This window comes from Panicum virgatum, chromosome 1N, assembly GCF_016808335.1.
Source record: "Panicum virgatum strain AP13 chromosome 1N, P.virgatum_v5, whole genome shotgun sequence".
Lineage (NCBI taxonomy): Eukaryota > Viridiplantae > Streptophyta > Magnoliopsida > Poales > Poaceae > Panicum > Panicum virgatum.
The window spans coordinates 39,539,115-39,556,291 of record NC_053145.1 but is presented as its reverse complement, the minus strand read 5'-3'; the positions used below and the strand labels follow the sequence as shown (position 1 = coordinate 39,556,291).

General features: G+C 45.9%; 1 protein-coding gene and 1 long non-coding RNA gene across 2 annotated transcripts; one reads left to right on the top strand and one right to left on the bottom strand.

The window, feature by feature from the left end:
* Positions 1-2,404: 2,404 nt before the first annotated feature.
* LOC120653518 lies at positions 2,405-4,307 on the bottom strand. The gene is made up of 3 exons (XM_039931246.1): positions 3,997-4,307; positions 3,812-3,918; positions 2,405-2,740 (listed from the first exon to the last, which is right to left on the bottom strand). Exons 1-3 carry the CDS (start codon positions 4,305-4,307, stop codon positions 2,688-2,690), a joined length of 471 nt encoding a protein of 156 aa, XP_039787180.1. The 3' UTR covers positions 2,405-2,687.
* Positions 4,308-9,333: 5,026 nt separating this feature from the next.
* On the top strand, positions 9,334-9,883 carry LOC120654081. Its single transcript, XR_005666976.1, has 3 exons — positions 9,334-9,461; positions 9,572-9,717; positions 9,844-9,883. It is a non-coding gene; the product is annotated as an uncharacterized LOC120654081 (long non-coding RNA).
* Positions 9,884-17,177: the final 7,294 nt, after the last annotated feature.

Below are 17,177 nucleotides of genomic sequence, written 5' to 3'. Positions count from 1 at the left end.
TATTGATTTTTTTATCTAGAAGATAGTAACTTCATCACATCCTAGTTATAGTCTAATTTAAGATATTTGTAGTGATTTCTAGTTAGATATTTTTGTGTCAAATAGAATGAGGCTTAATATCATGCAGTCTCGTATTTATAGTGCCTGTATAAGGGACGTTGTCTCTCAGTACTGCTATCATTAGGCTATTTTCTGTTTTCATTTTTTACACTACCTTTTCTCTTTCTACTTGCCCCATTGCTTGCATATGGCATCAGCAGAGGCGGACCTAGGATTAAGAGTCTCCCATGTAAATAGGATATCCTGGATATGCAATTTATATAGCAAATCAACCAAATTGCATATGAATAAGGGTAAATTGGTTTCTTGACCCTAAAAAAAGTTGGCCTCGGTTCCTTTTAGACTTGACCACTTTCTCCTGAAGACTTCTCCTATGAAATCAACAAGTAATGATGAATGGATTGCCCATGTGGAAATGTGGAAAAATCCCCAAAAATGGTATTTCTCCCTATTACCCAACTCTTCCCCTGAATATGATACATTGCCACATGTCTAACATGTATTCTGTGTATGATGTAGGAGGTATGTCAAAAGAACAAAAACAATTGAGGCAATATTTTGTTACATCAAAGGAAAAAGTCTACATAACCCCCTCAACTATTGGATCTGGACTACTTAACCCCCCAAACTACAAAACCGGTTATTCTACCCCGTGAACTTTTCAAAACCGGCCAAACAACCCCCATGGCGATTTTGGAGGGTGGTTTTGTCTTTTTTTTTTTATTTATTTCAGCTGAATCTTTGAAAAATCATAACAAATCAGAAAAATCCAAAAATTATAAATCCAATTTTGTTGGACTCTACATGAGTAGATCTACATAGTGAACATATAATATGGTATTCTTTAGTACAAATTTTTTGTTGTAGATTTAGGTCTATACTTTTTTGCAATTAATGTAAATAATTCATATATGCAATTTTCATTGTCCAATTGTACTGAAATTTTTATAATGGGATATTTAATGTTTGCTTGAACTTTAGTAAAAATTTCATACTGATTGGATCATGTATAATTTAGTTATAGATTTATTTAAATTTAACCAGCATGAACATAAATAAATTTATAACAAATGTATACATGATCCAATGAGTATGAAGTTTTTACTAGAGTACAAGCATACAATATTTAGCCCACCATAAAAATTTCACCCTAACTGGGCCATGGAAAATGCAGATAGAATTATTCTATTTAATTACAGAAAAACATATATCTAAATCTACAACAACAAAATTTGTATGAAAGCAAATTATATTATATGTTTACTGTGTGGATCTACTCATGTAAAGTCCAACAAAATTAGATTTATAATTTTTGGATTTTTCTATGATTTGTTATGATTTTTCAAAGATTCAGCTGAAATAAATAAAAAAGATAAAGATAAAACCACCATCAGAAACCGCCTTGGGGGGTCATTTGGCCGGTTTTGAAAAATTCAAGGGGTAGAATAACCTGTTTTGTAGTTTGGGGGGTTAAGTAGTCTAGGTCCAATAGTTGAGGGGGTTATGTAGACTTTTTCCTTTGATGTAATAAAATATTGCCTCGATTGTCTTTGTTCTTTTGACATGCCTCATACATCATACACAGAATACATGTTAGACTGTCTGGCGTGGGACTGGTTGGATTGGTGGATGACCTAGCAGTGTGAGATATGAGCAAGCCGAAGGGTTCAGATTACTATTCGATGTCATTGATATGGTAGCAGACTATTTTTTTATTTGAAGAAACAATACGGTCACCATACTCAGCAATTGGTGATTACAAAAAATAAATTATATGCAAATTTTGAGTTCTTAATATAGGTAAATGATTACCTACGTATATGAATTTAATAACATAGATTCTATAGTTTTAGAAGATCTGTAACTTTACTTTCAGTACAGTACCGTACCCAACAAAACAAACAATAATGCAAAGGAAGTCCATGTTTATGCAAATAATTCGAAAGAACTGGCTATGTAATTTACAATTTGATGAATAAGATCACCCACTTCTCCCACACAAATTCTTCATATGTAGTTCGGCCAGGGCATGTTGGGAGTATGGATGCAAGCGGGGCGGATCGGCCTGCCCCGCAAGCTCTGACGCGGGCACTTGCGGCAGCTCGCATAGTGCCGCAAAGTATTTGCGGGCTTTGCGGCGGCCCGCGCATGCAGCCGCGACAGCGAGAAGCCATCCGCGCAAGCAAGCTAAGCTGTCCACAATGTCAAACAGAGCGTTTCGTGCGTGCTTTCTGCTGATGTTTTTTCTCCAAAATCCAAATATGTGTAACAACTATATGCTCTAGATTTTGCAACACCACACAACAAAATCCAAATATGTAGGATTGGATGATGACATCGATGATAGTGTCTCAAAAGATTAAAATGGATTATACATTACGTAAGGCTTCCATTTCATAACAAGAAGTCAAGACCATTGTTCATACAACACAGTAATCTATTAGCCCTGCACTTGGGTCCATCACTTTTTTCTCCTCATTTTTTCTCTACATGGCTTAGCAATCCTGCTGCTGCAGCTTCTTCGATTGCAGTCTAAGAAACTACTAAAATGTCAAAAGGAACATAAAATCGTAGCCAGATTAAAACAGAGCAGGCGATTCACTGCCAATCTTATCACTAGAATGGCATCATCTTGGAGCAGCACGAAGAATCATAGCAGGTAGAACCCAGAAACATCTACCTACATTCTCAAAAAAGAACACATCATTAGTGAATTGAAGGAAAAGGTGGTTGTGCTTAATAGTAGGATCAGGCAGTTAGAAATGCAAGTAAAGGATCTAGGCCATCAAAATATGCGGGTAAAGATTTTCCTAGTTTCCACTTGCTCCTGGCAGCAATCTTGCTTGCAGCCAAACTAATACTAGTATAGATTTACATTCCAAACCACATATTTAAACAATCCAGAATTATGGGAAAATCTGAAAGAAAATAGAAAAGAACATGGCAGGGATATTTTCCGTCCTAGTCATAGTGTGTATTTGTGTAGAACAATAAATGATAAATCATAAACAAATAACTACAAAAACATAGCTAGTCTTTAGCTACTGCTAAATCAACAATCCTCCTAGCTTTGTAGAGGCTCTTTGTTTCATCACTGCCGCCTGGCCTGCTTGGCTGCTTCCCAGCCATCAGCTAGTAACTACTAACTAGTAAGTAAAATAAACAACACATGATTGACAAATTAGAGAAGGTTATGACAGGATGAATCTCTAAAAAGAAAACTGGTGATCACAAGATGAAGCTGGCTGAACAAAATACATGAAAGCAAGGTAAAGATAAGTGGCAACTCACTCGTTTAAACAGACAGCTAGGTAAAGCAAGCTTGATGAAGCCTTACTCGAAGAGATAAAGCATTAAGGGCAATTCAGTTATGGATATAATGGCTATGACAAAATCAGAAATCTGGTACAAAGAAGTTTGTAATACCATACAAAATAAGAAGTTATTCTTAATAAAAGGGCAATAAAGGGAACTGGATCGTTCAGTCACTCTTTCATCTTGGACAAAAGGCAATGCAAGGCTGCAAAAATCTCAAGAATACATGATAACTCGAGGCGATTTTTAATATCTCTAACACTTGTATCTTCCCCGTGAGAAGTTTATGCCTTTGATGAGTAACATCGATTGTCCCTTCTGATATACCACACAATCGTATACATGAAGATAAGTTCAAGCAGTTCCTAACGTTTCAATGTCAGAATTCCGGCGACCATTGCACATGCAGATGTACACTATTATTCTGAGAGCTGACCTGTTATTCTCGGAGAGGACCTTGTTTGTAGCTGCAACTCTCGTTTGTGTCGCTGGGGCCTTCCTTCCAGTTGTCCAGCATGATAATCTTCCCGAGGTTCTTCTCCACTACATCTCAAATACCAACAAATTCAGTAGGCGAAACATCTTCACCAAATTTCAGGAAGATCTTACACTTAGGCGCACACCGTCACAGCTACCCTTGCCGTTGATTCAATGATGTTCTTGCGATTGGGGTTTGAAGACTCGACGGCGACGAGAGGGGGATGAGACAAGAAGCCTCCAGATCCGCTGGCAACAAGAGTGGTGGATCCGCTAGCGACCGGCGGCGGTGCCGCGAATGGCGACTGCGGCGGCGCGGAAGTGGATGGCGGCGGCGGCGCATGCGAGGAGTCAAGCAGATGGGGACGACGCACAGCCTCCTCACCCTTTCGTTTTGCGGGCTTCGCGGCGCCGTTGGGCCCCGCTAGCAGACCGCATAGCGCCGCTTCACCCATGCGGGCTGAATTGCGGCGATTTGCGGGCTCGCGGCGCGGGTTTGCCCAGCGGGTTTGCGGCGAAACCTGCCCCGCTTGCATCCCTAGTTGGGAGGGTGCTGCCGTGAGCAGGAGTGGAGGAATTAAAGTAACTGAAAATAAAGGAAAGATGTAGGCACCAATGCGAATAAATTTTTCATTAAGTTAAATAATTTATTATGCAATGAGAACCAAAAATTATAACATCATAAACAAGTTAATCTACAAATAGCGAATTGGCTTGTAGTCCAATGGTAGGACGGTCCAGTGGGACGCTACCTACTAGGATTCAAATCTTGGTGCTCGCATCTTTTCCTGGGATTTTCCTAGGATTTACCGGTGTTACACGTTAAGTGTTAAGCGACGTTCCTGTCGACGACGAGGCGCCAGTGGTGACTTCGGGAATCTTCAGATCTGCCGGTGCTCAATCCTTCGGAGGTGCTCATAGGGGTAGGGTTTGCGTACGTGTATTCATAGGGTATGAGTGTGCGTGCGTGTTGTGGGCGTCTTCGTTGTACGGTGTGATTCTAAAAAAAAAGTTAATCTACAAACAAGAAAAAAAAAGCTTCACAGGTGAAATATTCTTAAATATGTACAAATGTCGAACAAGTTAATTAGAAAAATAAATCTAAAAGTTAAAAAATAGAGAAAAAATAAAATCAAAAGTTACTATTAAAGAATATAAAAGAAACATGATGAGCAAAAGAAAAAAAGGGAGAAACAAAAAGAAAAATGGAATTAAAGAGAAAAGAAAAAAAATAAATTAAAATAAAACAAAGAGAAAGAAGGTATACTACGAAAATGAAAGAAAGACAGAGAAGAGAAGAAACGAAAAGAATAAACGAAAACACAGTATATGGCTATGCTGCATCGTCCCTTTTTGTGCAGATCCCTCTCCTCCAAATTATTTAGACTTGCACCTGTCCGTTGTGGGTAGGAATTCTAATTAGACTAGATTCCGTCATCTCATCTCCATGCAGAGATGACATAGGATGATTTCATCACTCAGGCAATATATAAGTAGTTGCGCTATCGGCTATCGCCTATCGCCGACCTCTTGCGGCATGCACATGATCAAGGGCTGTCAAGGAGCGCGTCAGCTACTAGCTTCTGGTGGCACGCGGCTATATGCCCATGGTAGCTGGCTAGCCGTCATGAGTAGGGCTGGATGAAAAGATCATAGCTCTTTAGCTTGCTTGGCTCGTGACTAACTTGACTGATCAGCTTGTTGTCATTTCTTAATGAGCCGAGCTAGTGTCACAGCTCGTAGCTTGCTCGTGAGCTGCTCGCAAAGACCAAACAAGCTATCAGCAGTGATGAGAAGGCTGGCCAGCACACAAACGGCAGCCCAACCAGCCCATCTTCAACCCGTCGTCATCCCTTCGGCCCATCCCAGGCTGGCAGCCTACCTCGAGGGCGCCTCGGCAAGGCGCAGGCCGGCCTTGCATCACACGGGTCATCACACGGGTCGCGGAGACGCATACGCCTGCGCAGAGTCTAATAGGCGACCCGTCGAAGCGCGCGACCCCTGCAGCCCAGCAGGTCAACGCGACGGGCCAGGTAGCCTTGACGGAGCCAGTCCAGCGAGACCACAAAACCTTCTGTTGGGCTGTAGATCGCCCACGCTCCCTTACCGTCCCCCCCAACGGGCAACGGCCCCCTCCTGCGGCCTTGCGGGAGGCGATTCCCGGTCGCCGGCGAGGAGCGGCGGCAGAGAACCGGCCGGCGAGGAGCGGCGGCTGCGCCCCCTGCCGAGGAGCGGCGGTAGCGGATCCGGGGGGTTGCTTGCCCTCCCGTGCCGCTGCAGACTCAATATGAGTCGCAATCCCCCATCCTCCCCCGCCCCCACCCTCTCACCCTGCCCTCCTCTTCCGCCATGGTGCCGCAGCCGAGCTCGCGCAGGAGGCACAGGAGGTAGAAGGGGCCTGGCGCCACCGCCATCATCGCGCGCCCCCTCCCGTAGTTCGTTTTGCTGTCGAGGCAGAGGGGGGCTCCGTGCCGCTGCCACCATCGCCGCTTCCACCGCGCACCCCCCTGCAGTACAGGTAGGCGGCGAGGTTGCAGAGGACCCGCGGCGTGCTGTAAAGGTAGAAGGGCTCCGCGCCGCCGCCGCCATCGCGTCCTCCACCCCCTGGTTTTTTTAGTGTCAAGTTATGTGGAATTTTTTGCATGCAAATAGTTACCAGATCCGAGGCTCAACCTCACCTTTCCACTCTTTAAAGTGCTCGATTGGTATCGCCCATTGTTCTGGATGTCCTTGGTTCCCTGAAATCAATTATATGATAATTGATCTCGCTGTAGTTGTCTGAACACCAGCATACTGTACAGTGACTGCAGGGGGAAAATAAACACATTTGTTACAATTCCATCTCTGCATTTGATTAGAGGAGTACTGCATTCTGAGTTAAACATCGTCGCACTATTGAATTAGCTTGCCCATTAACCTACTTGGTCAGGACCCTTTTTATAATCATCAAGGAATCCTGGTTTTTTTAGTGTCAAGTTATGTGGAATTTTTTGCATGCAAATAGCGTCTAGATTCAGCTATTAAGAACTGTAATAATGTTCTCCATTAGGTATTTATGGAAACATAGCAAATCAGTTGTTTTTCACATCCAGTTTTGTATGTGTTTATATTTCATCTACACATCCAGTTTAGGTATTTGTGTCTGGTGCCCCCATAGAATCAAATTACATGACATGAAAAAATCTAGCGAGTCATTTTGACATCAGTCATATTTGTTAGAAATCGCCAGCGATAAGCATCCACGACTTTTCCTAAGCCCCTGCGTCCACCACTGTGTAGATGAAATATTTTTCAAACTGTATTTCACAGCTCCACTACTTTTTTTTAATTCTCTCTTAGTGTCAAGTTGTGTTAATTTTTGCATGCAAATAACGTCTTTTTAGTGTCAAGTCAGACATTCATGTATTGTCAAGTTACAGACTCATTATATAGTGTCACATTAGGGTCGAGGTTACTATCAAAGGACAATTTAAAGGGTCAACATACATTTTTTATATACTCTAACTCATTTTTTGTGCCTGTCTTTTTAGCATGGCTAAGAAACGGAAACTTGAAAATGTGGGACATCCTTCTCCACCGAGAAGGAATACAAGAGCAGCTTCTAAATCAGATTTGGGAGGTTGTGGTGCTGGTGGGCCCTCACAAACACAGCGTGCTAGTGATGCTGCCCCCTCGCCGAAGAGGGTTACTAGAGCAAGTTGCAGGGATATCAAGGGAATGCCAGATCAAGATGTGGAAAACAAGAGGCACAAGAAAAGCATCATCATGGGCCATGAAGTAAAGCAGAAATCAAAAGGAAAAGAGGCGATGGATGAATGCCACACAATCAAGAAGCAACCAGATAAGGTTCAACACACCCGCCTTCTCCTTTGCATTTTTTTATTCACACACCTCCCATTTCTTGAAACACTTTGTGTTTTTGCCACTGTTTTTTATTTTTTTTCTAGCGCTACATTCTGATTTTTTTTCTACACTTTTTTTCATGTTCCAGGACTTGAGGAAAAAGGAATCAGCTAGGAGGTTGATACTTATTAACAGCACACTAGAAGATCCTCAGAAAAAGGAGATCGCACGAGTCGGTTTTGGGGGGCTGCTTCTAGTTCAATGTTGGTCAGTCCCAGAGAAGCTCTCTTCCTGGCTCATCAAGAGATTTGATGTCACAAGATCCGAATTGGTCATACCGTACAGGGGCAGAAGGTTGATGACCACGCTGTCCACAGGATCTTGGGGCTCCCAATGGTTGGAGAGCACATCGATTATGCAAAGAACAGCTTTGCTGATACATATGAAGAATTTTACAAAGTTTTCAACCATGAAAATGACCAAAAAGCACCAATCTTTACTGAAGCTGAAAATTGGCTATTGGGTGAAGGAAAGAAGAGGAGTGACACCTTATGGCTGTGGTATTGGCTTGAGTTTGCCATCAGTTCATTCTTGTGCCCTACTTCAAACCCAAGTTTGTGGGTGCGGGTGTTCCATGCGATCGCAAATATAGAAAAGATCGACAAATACAATTGGTGCAGGCTTGTAGTTGAAAAATTTATTAGAGGCATCACAGAGTTCAATGAAGTAGGAAAGAAATCAGTGCCAGGCTGTCTTTTTCTCACAGATTATCTCCCCATGTGTTTTTTTATTCACACAATGCAAGTTATTTATTTTCGCCCAACTATATAATCTGAGTTCCACACATTACCTGCAGATTTTGTATTTGGATGCCCTCGACACCGGTGATATTGTAGATCAAACTGCAGAAGTAAGAGCTTCTGTTTGGACACGAAGCTTGGTTACCAGAATCACTACAATGGACAAGGTATCCAACACTGAATTCGGGAAGTTACATGTGAGTCATTTGTCCCTTTTTTTCTCTCTCAGTTTTTCATGGAGTATCAATCTGCATATTGTCTTACTATCAACTTACTCATGGACATGTATCAACTTACATCACCGCCTTGAGTCAAGTTGACAATATACGTCATATAATTTTTTTTGCAGCTCAAAGCTAAGTACTAAATGAACTCCCCCAACATGCTCATACAACCAGAAAGGATTGATGAGTTTGTCAACTCCAACATGCCTGCTGAATCAGTCACCATGGTAATTTAGCTTTTTTCACACTCCCACCACATCATGTGCAATGTATCAATGTTAATATATATAAGATTGCAATATATCAATGCAGGATAGGAACACCTTCAAGCAAGCCATCAGCGAGTTCAGCTTGGCCATCAATGAAGCAGTTGTAAATCTTACCTTCAAACTGTCTCAAGGCGGCAAGCAGCCAACAATCAGCACAGGCGCACCAGCAAGAGCACAGAGCACACGTGCAACTGCGGCAGAAAAATAGAGCAGCTCGGCAGCAACAAAAGATGAAGATGCTGAGTTCGAAGATAAAAGTGACACACCCTCCGGGGGGATCTCAAGTACGCTGAGGAATCTGAAGACAAGCCCATTGTTAATCGTGAGCGCAGGTCCAAAAGAAAACAAGATGATGGGGGAAAGGGTCAGAAAAGTACTAGTGAGGAATTGGAAGATTATGCCGATTCAGATTCTGGCAACGATCGGGGAGAAGATGGGGGAGAAGATCAGGAAGACGAGCCTATTGTTAGTAGGTATGCAATCATCAACTTTTCATGGATAGCAACTTTTCAACGATTATGTCTTCTTTTTCACCCATCATATATTTTTTTCCAGCTAAATTTTGTTTCTTTTTTTTGCACAGGGATATAAATGAGGGATCTCAACTTGCTTGCAACACCCAGTCGCTAGACATTGATATCACCGGCTTTACTGCAACACAAAGAGATGGTACACAAGAAGTTGACATCACCGGGCTGCAGAGTCAACAAAATGATGATGAAATACAAGGTATGTCGAGTTTTAATCTACACTAGTAATTTCTTCAGTACAAGGAGCAATTTACTTAGTTCTGAAGTGGAAAGTTATACATTTTTTACATGACTTTTTTTCATTTTTGTTGTTTGAGATTTTCAGTTCAAAGCAAGGAGAAAGGTATCCCTCAAGGCAAAGAAGATAGCAAAGATGGTGATGACAAAGAAGAAGACAAAGAAAACACACCACTAGCAAATTGCGATGATGCTAAAGGCAAACAGCCAAAGAAAGATGACCACCAAGATGATGAAGGACATAGTGAGGCCAACAATCCCGAAAAGCAAGCTGCAAGCAATATAGGTGACAAAAGTGGGAATGCAAGTCAAAGGTTAACACCTCAAAATTCAAAAGGGACATCAGATACAAAAGTCTCAGGCAAGTGCAGTGATGACCATCTGGAGCCTAGGGAAGAAAATACGCTGAGTATCAGAGAAGAGATGGAAGCATTAGGGCTACTTGATGATACAATATCAGTTCGTGCGACTGCAAAGCAAATGGTTTTTGAACCGATAGAGATTTTAGAAGTGAGTGCAATAGCGGAGGTGAAGAAAATGGTTGAGGATTGCATGCAGCCACTACCTATGCCGGACTCCAGATTAAATCTGCCACTCAAAGAAGAATCTGAGAAGTTCAAGGCTAAACAAATCAAAGATGCCATCGACAACCACCTTTCTCCTGAAACAAAAAAAGAATTGAGGACCAAGAGAACTGCTACAAGGACAGATTTTATGACTAGAAAGAAGTTGGCTGCTGAAAGTCCGAAGGATGCATGCCACTTGCCTCCACTTGCATCCAAAAAGGATAATGGAAAGAAAACTTCAGACAAAATGCAGCTCCCCCAAGAAGTAAAGGGTTTAAACGAGCTCAAACAAAACAGAAAAAGCCCACAGGTACACATGGTCACATCATTTTTTCAGCATCAACTTATGCATAAATTGTGTCAACTTGTGCACCACTGGACTAGCAATTTCCACATCACTGGCTATCAACTTTCTAAACAACAATTTTTTTCAACAGAGCAATGAAAATCAAAAAGATGAAGCATCTGCAACATCATCAACAGTAGCAAGGATAAATGTTTACACTAGGAAGCCAAGAAAAATTTCAACTGAAATGGAAAAGCTAGTAGAAGCCTCGCTTACAACAGACATGGTTTTTGCTTGCCTCCTTTTCTTTTCTTTCTTTTTCTTTTTTCTCACTTCCAATATGTCAAGGCATGTTTGTAAATATTCCTTTTTCTCTAAAACGTCCAGGGTGAAGAGAGCAAAGGCCTGCTGGCAGCCAAAATGTTAGATGAGAAAGCAAAGGTGAGAGCAGTTTTTTTAAGCACTACCCTAACATATGCAACCAGCAAATTGAGTACAAATGTTTTTCCCCAAACATTTTTCCTTCCTTTTGTTTTGGCAGGGCATTTCTGGTGAGGGAGGAAGCAATCTTCCAATCATGCGCACTATTGAGGCGATCAAGAAATCTAAAGGATACAGGGATGCCCCAGACGCACCCAGTTTCTCACTTGGGTTTGATGATGTTACCCAGAAGAGCCCAAGTAAATCAACTACTGACGACTTTATCACCTCCTCAATGTTTGACCAACTTTGTGATGATGCCATGAAGAACTCAGCGAAGCATCAAGATTACCCCACCATAAACACAAACCCCACCATAAACACAAACTGTAACATCCCGTAATTTTTACGGAATGTTATATATTCCAAAAATACGAGTTTTCAAAAACTTTTTGTGTGCTTGTGTTGATAGCTAGAAATAATATAAGGTTGATCTCTTTTCCCAACTCAAATCCTAGTAAATTAAAAATCGAGACAAATATAAGGATGATTTGTTAGTGTGCAACATTTGGAGTTTTGGAGTTTAATTGAATCTACCTTGTTTATTGAAAACCCATTTGAATAATTTCTTTTGTTTGAATGAACTTGTGTGGTATTTTATTTGAAAGGGCCATTCAAATAAAATACAAAAGCTAACCCTAACCTCTAACCAGGCCTAAACCCACTAACAAACCTAGCCTAACCCATCTATCTTGGCCTGCTAACCTCCTCCAGCCCGACCCGCTTCAAACCCCACCGGCCCAACCTCTTTGCGCTGGCCCAAACCCACGCGACCCAACCTGCCTCACCCCTTCACCCTCTCCGTGACACCGACGGGTGGACCCCACCTGTCATTTCCCTCACCTTTTCCCCTTTCCAACCACCCAACGCTGCCCTCCTCTGCTTTTCTCCCCGCGGACGACGACGACCGCCTCTGCCCGCGTCCCACGCCGGGAGCACCTGCCCCGCTGATGCCACCTCCTGCAGTGCCACGCGGACCACCGCAATTTGCGCTTCTTTGACCCCTAGCGACCTCGACCTCGACCTCGAATCGGAGATAGCCCGGATGGCCGCCACATCGCACGGCACCCCGGCCATCACATCACGGCCGTCCCCCTCGGTGTCCGTGCCGCCGTGGAACGCAAGCCGAGCCTCTAGCACCCCTATAAAACCCCTATCGGCCATAGCCCAAACCCTAGAGCCAGGGGAATTTTCCCCTTCCTACCGCCGCCGCCAGAGAAACAGAGTAGGGAGGAAGAGGGCCAAGAGGGAGAAGAAGAGGAGCGCCTTGAAGAGGAGGAGTAGGAGCTCCACCGGGAACTCGCCGCCGCGAGGAGGAGCATCACCGCCCGAACAAGACGCCGGCGCCGCACCTGAAGGGGGGGAGAACTAGCAACGTCGTCGACGACCCAGCGCCCCAATCGACTCCACCATCGTTGCTGCGCAGCACTGCTCGGCCCCGACCCTTCACGGCCTCGCCTCGCCACGGCCCCGCGTCTGTCTTCTCCGAGCCACACGGTGAGCGCCGCCGCCCGCTCTAGCCGTCTCGGTGTGCTGCCGGCCATGGCCGATGAACCCTCTCCTAGCAAGCCCCTAGACCACCCCGTCCCTTCGTTCTACTGTAGGGTCCCATCGCCACCGCCATCGCCTTGACCCTCGCTGTCGTGTTCGCTGCGCCGGCCAGGGATGCCGGTGCCCTGCGTGCGCGTCGCGGCCGCGCTGTGAACCTGGAGCACCAGGACTTCGCACGCGCGTGCACGCCACTCCCTTTTTCCCCCACACACCGGCGCCATGCCACGGCTGTCGTCTCCCCGTTCCGAGTGCCCGACCTCCGCGCATGGGCACCCAGCCATCGAATCCGAGCCTCGCCACAACCCTTTGGACACGAACGCAGCCGTGCTGTCGTGTTCGCGACAAGATGACCCCTTAAGGGCATTTCGTCGAGCACTTGCGACGCACACACCCACCAAGCCCTTTTTCGTGCACGCGTTCACGCCCTTCTGAACCGCGCGCAGCCCTTGCTTTCCCCTGCCGTCGCCGTTCAGCCATGTCACGACCTGGTTGTGGCCGTGCGGGATGGGCGCTCGCAGCCACGCCGGCCACAAGGTCCAGCGCGGACCACACCGTACGCGGCTCCGCCGCCCCACAGCCGTCCCCGGCATTCTAATCCTCGTGGCGCACCCACGCGCCTTGCCCAGCCTCGCTTGAGCCCTGCGCACACGCAAGTAACCCTGGCCCCGCGCCACGCCTCACCGTGGCCACGCACACATCGCATCCCGCGCACATGCCTCCCGCCGTGGCCCTGCCTTGCGCGGTGGCCGCGCATACACGCCACGCCGCCGCGAGCCCGTGCCCGGCCTCGCCTCGCCGCGCAACCACCAAGCCTCGCCGTGCCTTGCCCTCGCCGGCCTTGCGACTGGAAATCGAGCCGCCGCCGCTAGTAACGCCGTTGTCTTGCTGCCTTTCCGGCACACGGACCCAAGCCCCGGTGCCGCGAGCACCAGAACCGAGCTAGGCCCTACACCGTGCCTCTGTCGGCCGCCGCCTTGACCTTCCCGGCCTCGCCGTCGTTCCCGTGCTCAGACGCTACCCCACACACGCGCCGTCGTGGCCGCCGCCACGACCCTAGCTCCGCCATGGCCGCGCCTCGCCTTCACCTCGCCACCGCTCAGTCCCCGTCCTTGACCGCGCGCCCTTGCCAAGCCCGTCGGAGAAGGCGAGAGGAGCAGAGAAGAGGAGGACGCCGACAGCGGGTCCGGTTTGACAGTGAGAAGAGGAGGCCGCTGCGTGGGACCGGGAAGTCAGCCAGTAAAAGAAGAAGAAGAAGGAATAGGAGAAAGATGTTGAGCCGCCGTTGGCCCAGTCCGCCGGTCCATGGGAGAAAGCAGGAAGGGAGAGAAAAGAAGTGGGCCGTCGGCCCGAGCCGTCTGCACGAGCCAAGCCAGCCTGCGAAGCCACATCTCGAGCCAGCCCGCCAAGCCGGTCCAGTCAGTCGAGCCAGACCGCTGAGCCGCGAGCCGCGAGGACCCAACCCGAGACGACCTTGATGGGCCGAGCCAAACCAGCCCAGTTCTTCTCTCACCCCGTTAGTCCCTTTTCTCCTTTTCTTTTTCTTTTAACCAGACCTAACACGCGGGACCCACTAGTCAGCGACTCGATGCCGCTGACATGTGGACCCCACCTAGACATGGACCCAGTTGACCGTTGACTTGGTCAATTTTGACCTGGTCAATGCTGATGTCATCAAAGGCCATGATGACGTCAGCATTTGACGGACCCCGTGTCGACGTCATGCTGACATCAGCAGGACACGTGGCACTCCCTGGGGCTGCCATGTGGCTGACTGTGTGTTTTTCTTGTTCCGAAAACCTTTATTTAATTCTAGAAATTGTTTTAAGCTTCAAAAATTCATAATAAATCAACCAGAGCTCCGAAAATTATGAAACCAGTTTCATAATTCTTCTAAAATCATGATCTACACGTTAGAGTAGGTTTTGTTATGAGTTGGATCTTATTTGAGTAGTTTTGTGCAGTCTTGCACTTTGGCCCTATAGTAATTCGTAATTACAAATAGGTCCTGCTGCTGAAGAGAAGATCGACGCCCCGGACGCCCAGAAGACCCAAGAGGACGTCCCGGACTACGAGAAGACCCCGAGGACCCCGGAAGACTACGAAGAGCTGCCAGGTTCACGCCCATCTTTGACTTGAATACCTATTAGGCATTGCTTGCTAGAATTGCTATCGGTCTACTTGTGTGTGTGTGAGATAAGCCTGCATGGCCTACTTGTTTACTGTATTCCTTGCATCCCTATTACACCTTGATTGATTATTGGATGCTTTGGCTACTATGAGAGTGATTAGGTATGGGATTCCATGATATGATAGTCTTGGCATGCATGAGATCCACTTTGTGAGGAGCCAGAGATAGGGCTTTTAGCGGGGCAAGCGACTTGCCGGGGATGTGTGGTGGGCACATCCTAAGGAGCACCTGTGGCGGGTGCGGGATGAGGAGGGGTGTACCTGTGTGGTTGCCCAAGGAGAGGCGATACCTGTTATGGGTGCCTTTGGCAGACCTTTGCGGAGGATTGCGCGCTTGCCCCAGCAATATAGTTCGAGATAGTGCCCCTGATGACGGAACTATGTCAAACGTGCACACCACTTACCCCCGTATGGGCAGGGGTTCCAGCCATTTCTAGCTGTGCGGTACCAGACTGTGGCTGTGTTTAAGGAGAGGGTAGGCCGAGCACGCCCATGGGAATTCGGTGTGCGTCGGGCCCGGTCGGGTGTTCCGACCCTAGTCTCCAGGAGAGGGTAGACCGCGCACGCCCAATTCGGGGTGCGTGGGCCCGGTCGGGTTCTCCGACCCCAGTCTCCGAGATTCTCGAAGCCATGGCCAGGCTAGAGATCCACAGCCCCGGAACATTCGTTGCGGCGAATGTATCCCACCCCGGGAATGCAGGATGATACCATCATGGTTAGGGAGTCATGGTTGTGGGCTGTGTCTCAAGATGGCGACGGCCATCTTTGCAGCCCGAGTGGGTACATGTGTACAACCCCTGCAGGGTGAAAAGTATACATATAGCCGCGTACTCGGTCATGTACAACTCTTGATCCGGCCGCACTTTCATAGAGTAGTGAACCCCAGTATTCTACCTCCCTCTAGTCCACTTCCCCCTGTGGAGTCAGATGAGGTGCAGGGAGAGGGAGTTTCCTGCACCGACCTGGGATGGGTGAGAGACATGATTATGGATATATATATATATATATATATATATATATATATATATATATATATATATATATATATATATATATATATGTATATGCTTGCATAGGAAACCCTAGCCTATCCTTTGGCTACTTTTTATACCTTTGCATCCACTTAAAGCTTGCATACGGATAGTGACGTGAACCTATCCCGTCCTTGGGGATAGTTTGGCAAGATGCAGGATCCGAGCAGGAGTTCGACGCCAACAATGACGGATGGTACGACTGAAGCTTAGAAGCCCGTGCTACGCTCAAGTGCTGCCTATGGAGTTGAAGTTCGAGATGAAGGATGGCCTGAAGACCAGCTACTGTTTCCGTTTTCTGTTTGTTCCATTTATCCCAATGGGCTTGTAATAAATTCGTACTGCAGATCCTACGGATCTTGTAATAAATAAATCTATGTTTGAACCTGTTTTAAGTGAGTATGAACTGACTTACTGCCTGAAATGAGTTTTGTATGTGATAGCTACTTATCTAGGGACTATCACGACGATACAGGGATTCGGGTTCTTCTTTTGAAAACCCGGGTCATTTCACAAACCATTTGAGCCCGGAACAAGAAACCATATACAATGAAATTTGCAAGTGGAGGTCGCGGTCCGGTGCTAATACCAGGTATGTAGGTGAACAAATAAATAAACTTTTTCAACACATGCATAATAAAACAATACTAACACAACGCATTCAAGTCAAATGAAATCACAGCTACTGCGAGTGAGCTAGCAAATAGCATGGCCATGGGCAGATCACTAAACACAATTGTGCTCCAAGTTGGGACATTTGTATTGTCGAAAGATCCAGCACAAAGGAGGAAGAAAATAATATCACCATGGGTTGGGGTAAATTACTGCCCCCCTCCCTATCTAGTTATTGTATGATATATTTTTATCAGTTGGGTCTAATAATGTGTCTTTTTTTAATACGGCAAAACAAACAGGTGAAGATGATGACGCCAAGAAGCGTATTGCAGGATGGTTGAGAAAGCATTTGATTTCCTCAACACAGAATATGAACTGGTATGCTCCTGAAAATATTCTTTACCCCTTTTTTCATGTCTAGTTACTTAGACTTTAGCCACAAGTTACATCACCTAACTAGCAACTTACATATGAATTAATTATCAAGTTGTTCACCTAGAATCCAGATCTTGTTCCCAATCCATGAAGCAAATTAAAACGAACCGGATGCAGCAGGGCACTGGTTTACAGTTGTATTAAACCTGGCAGATAAAGAGTGCCAAGTCATTGATTCTCTAAGGACCTCTGGCACCCAGTCACTGGTTCTGAAAGCACACATGGTTCGCGCGAAGATCATAACACTATGGAAGAAGTACATGGCAAAGCA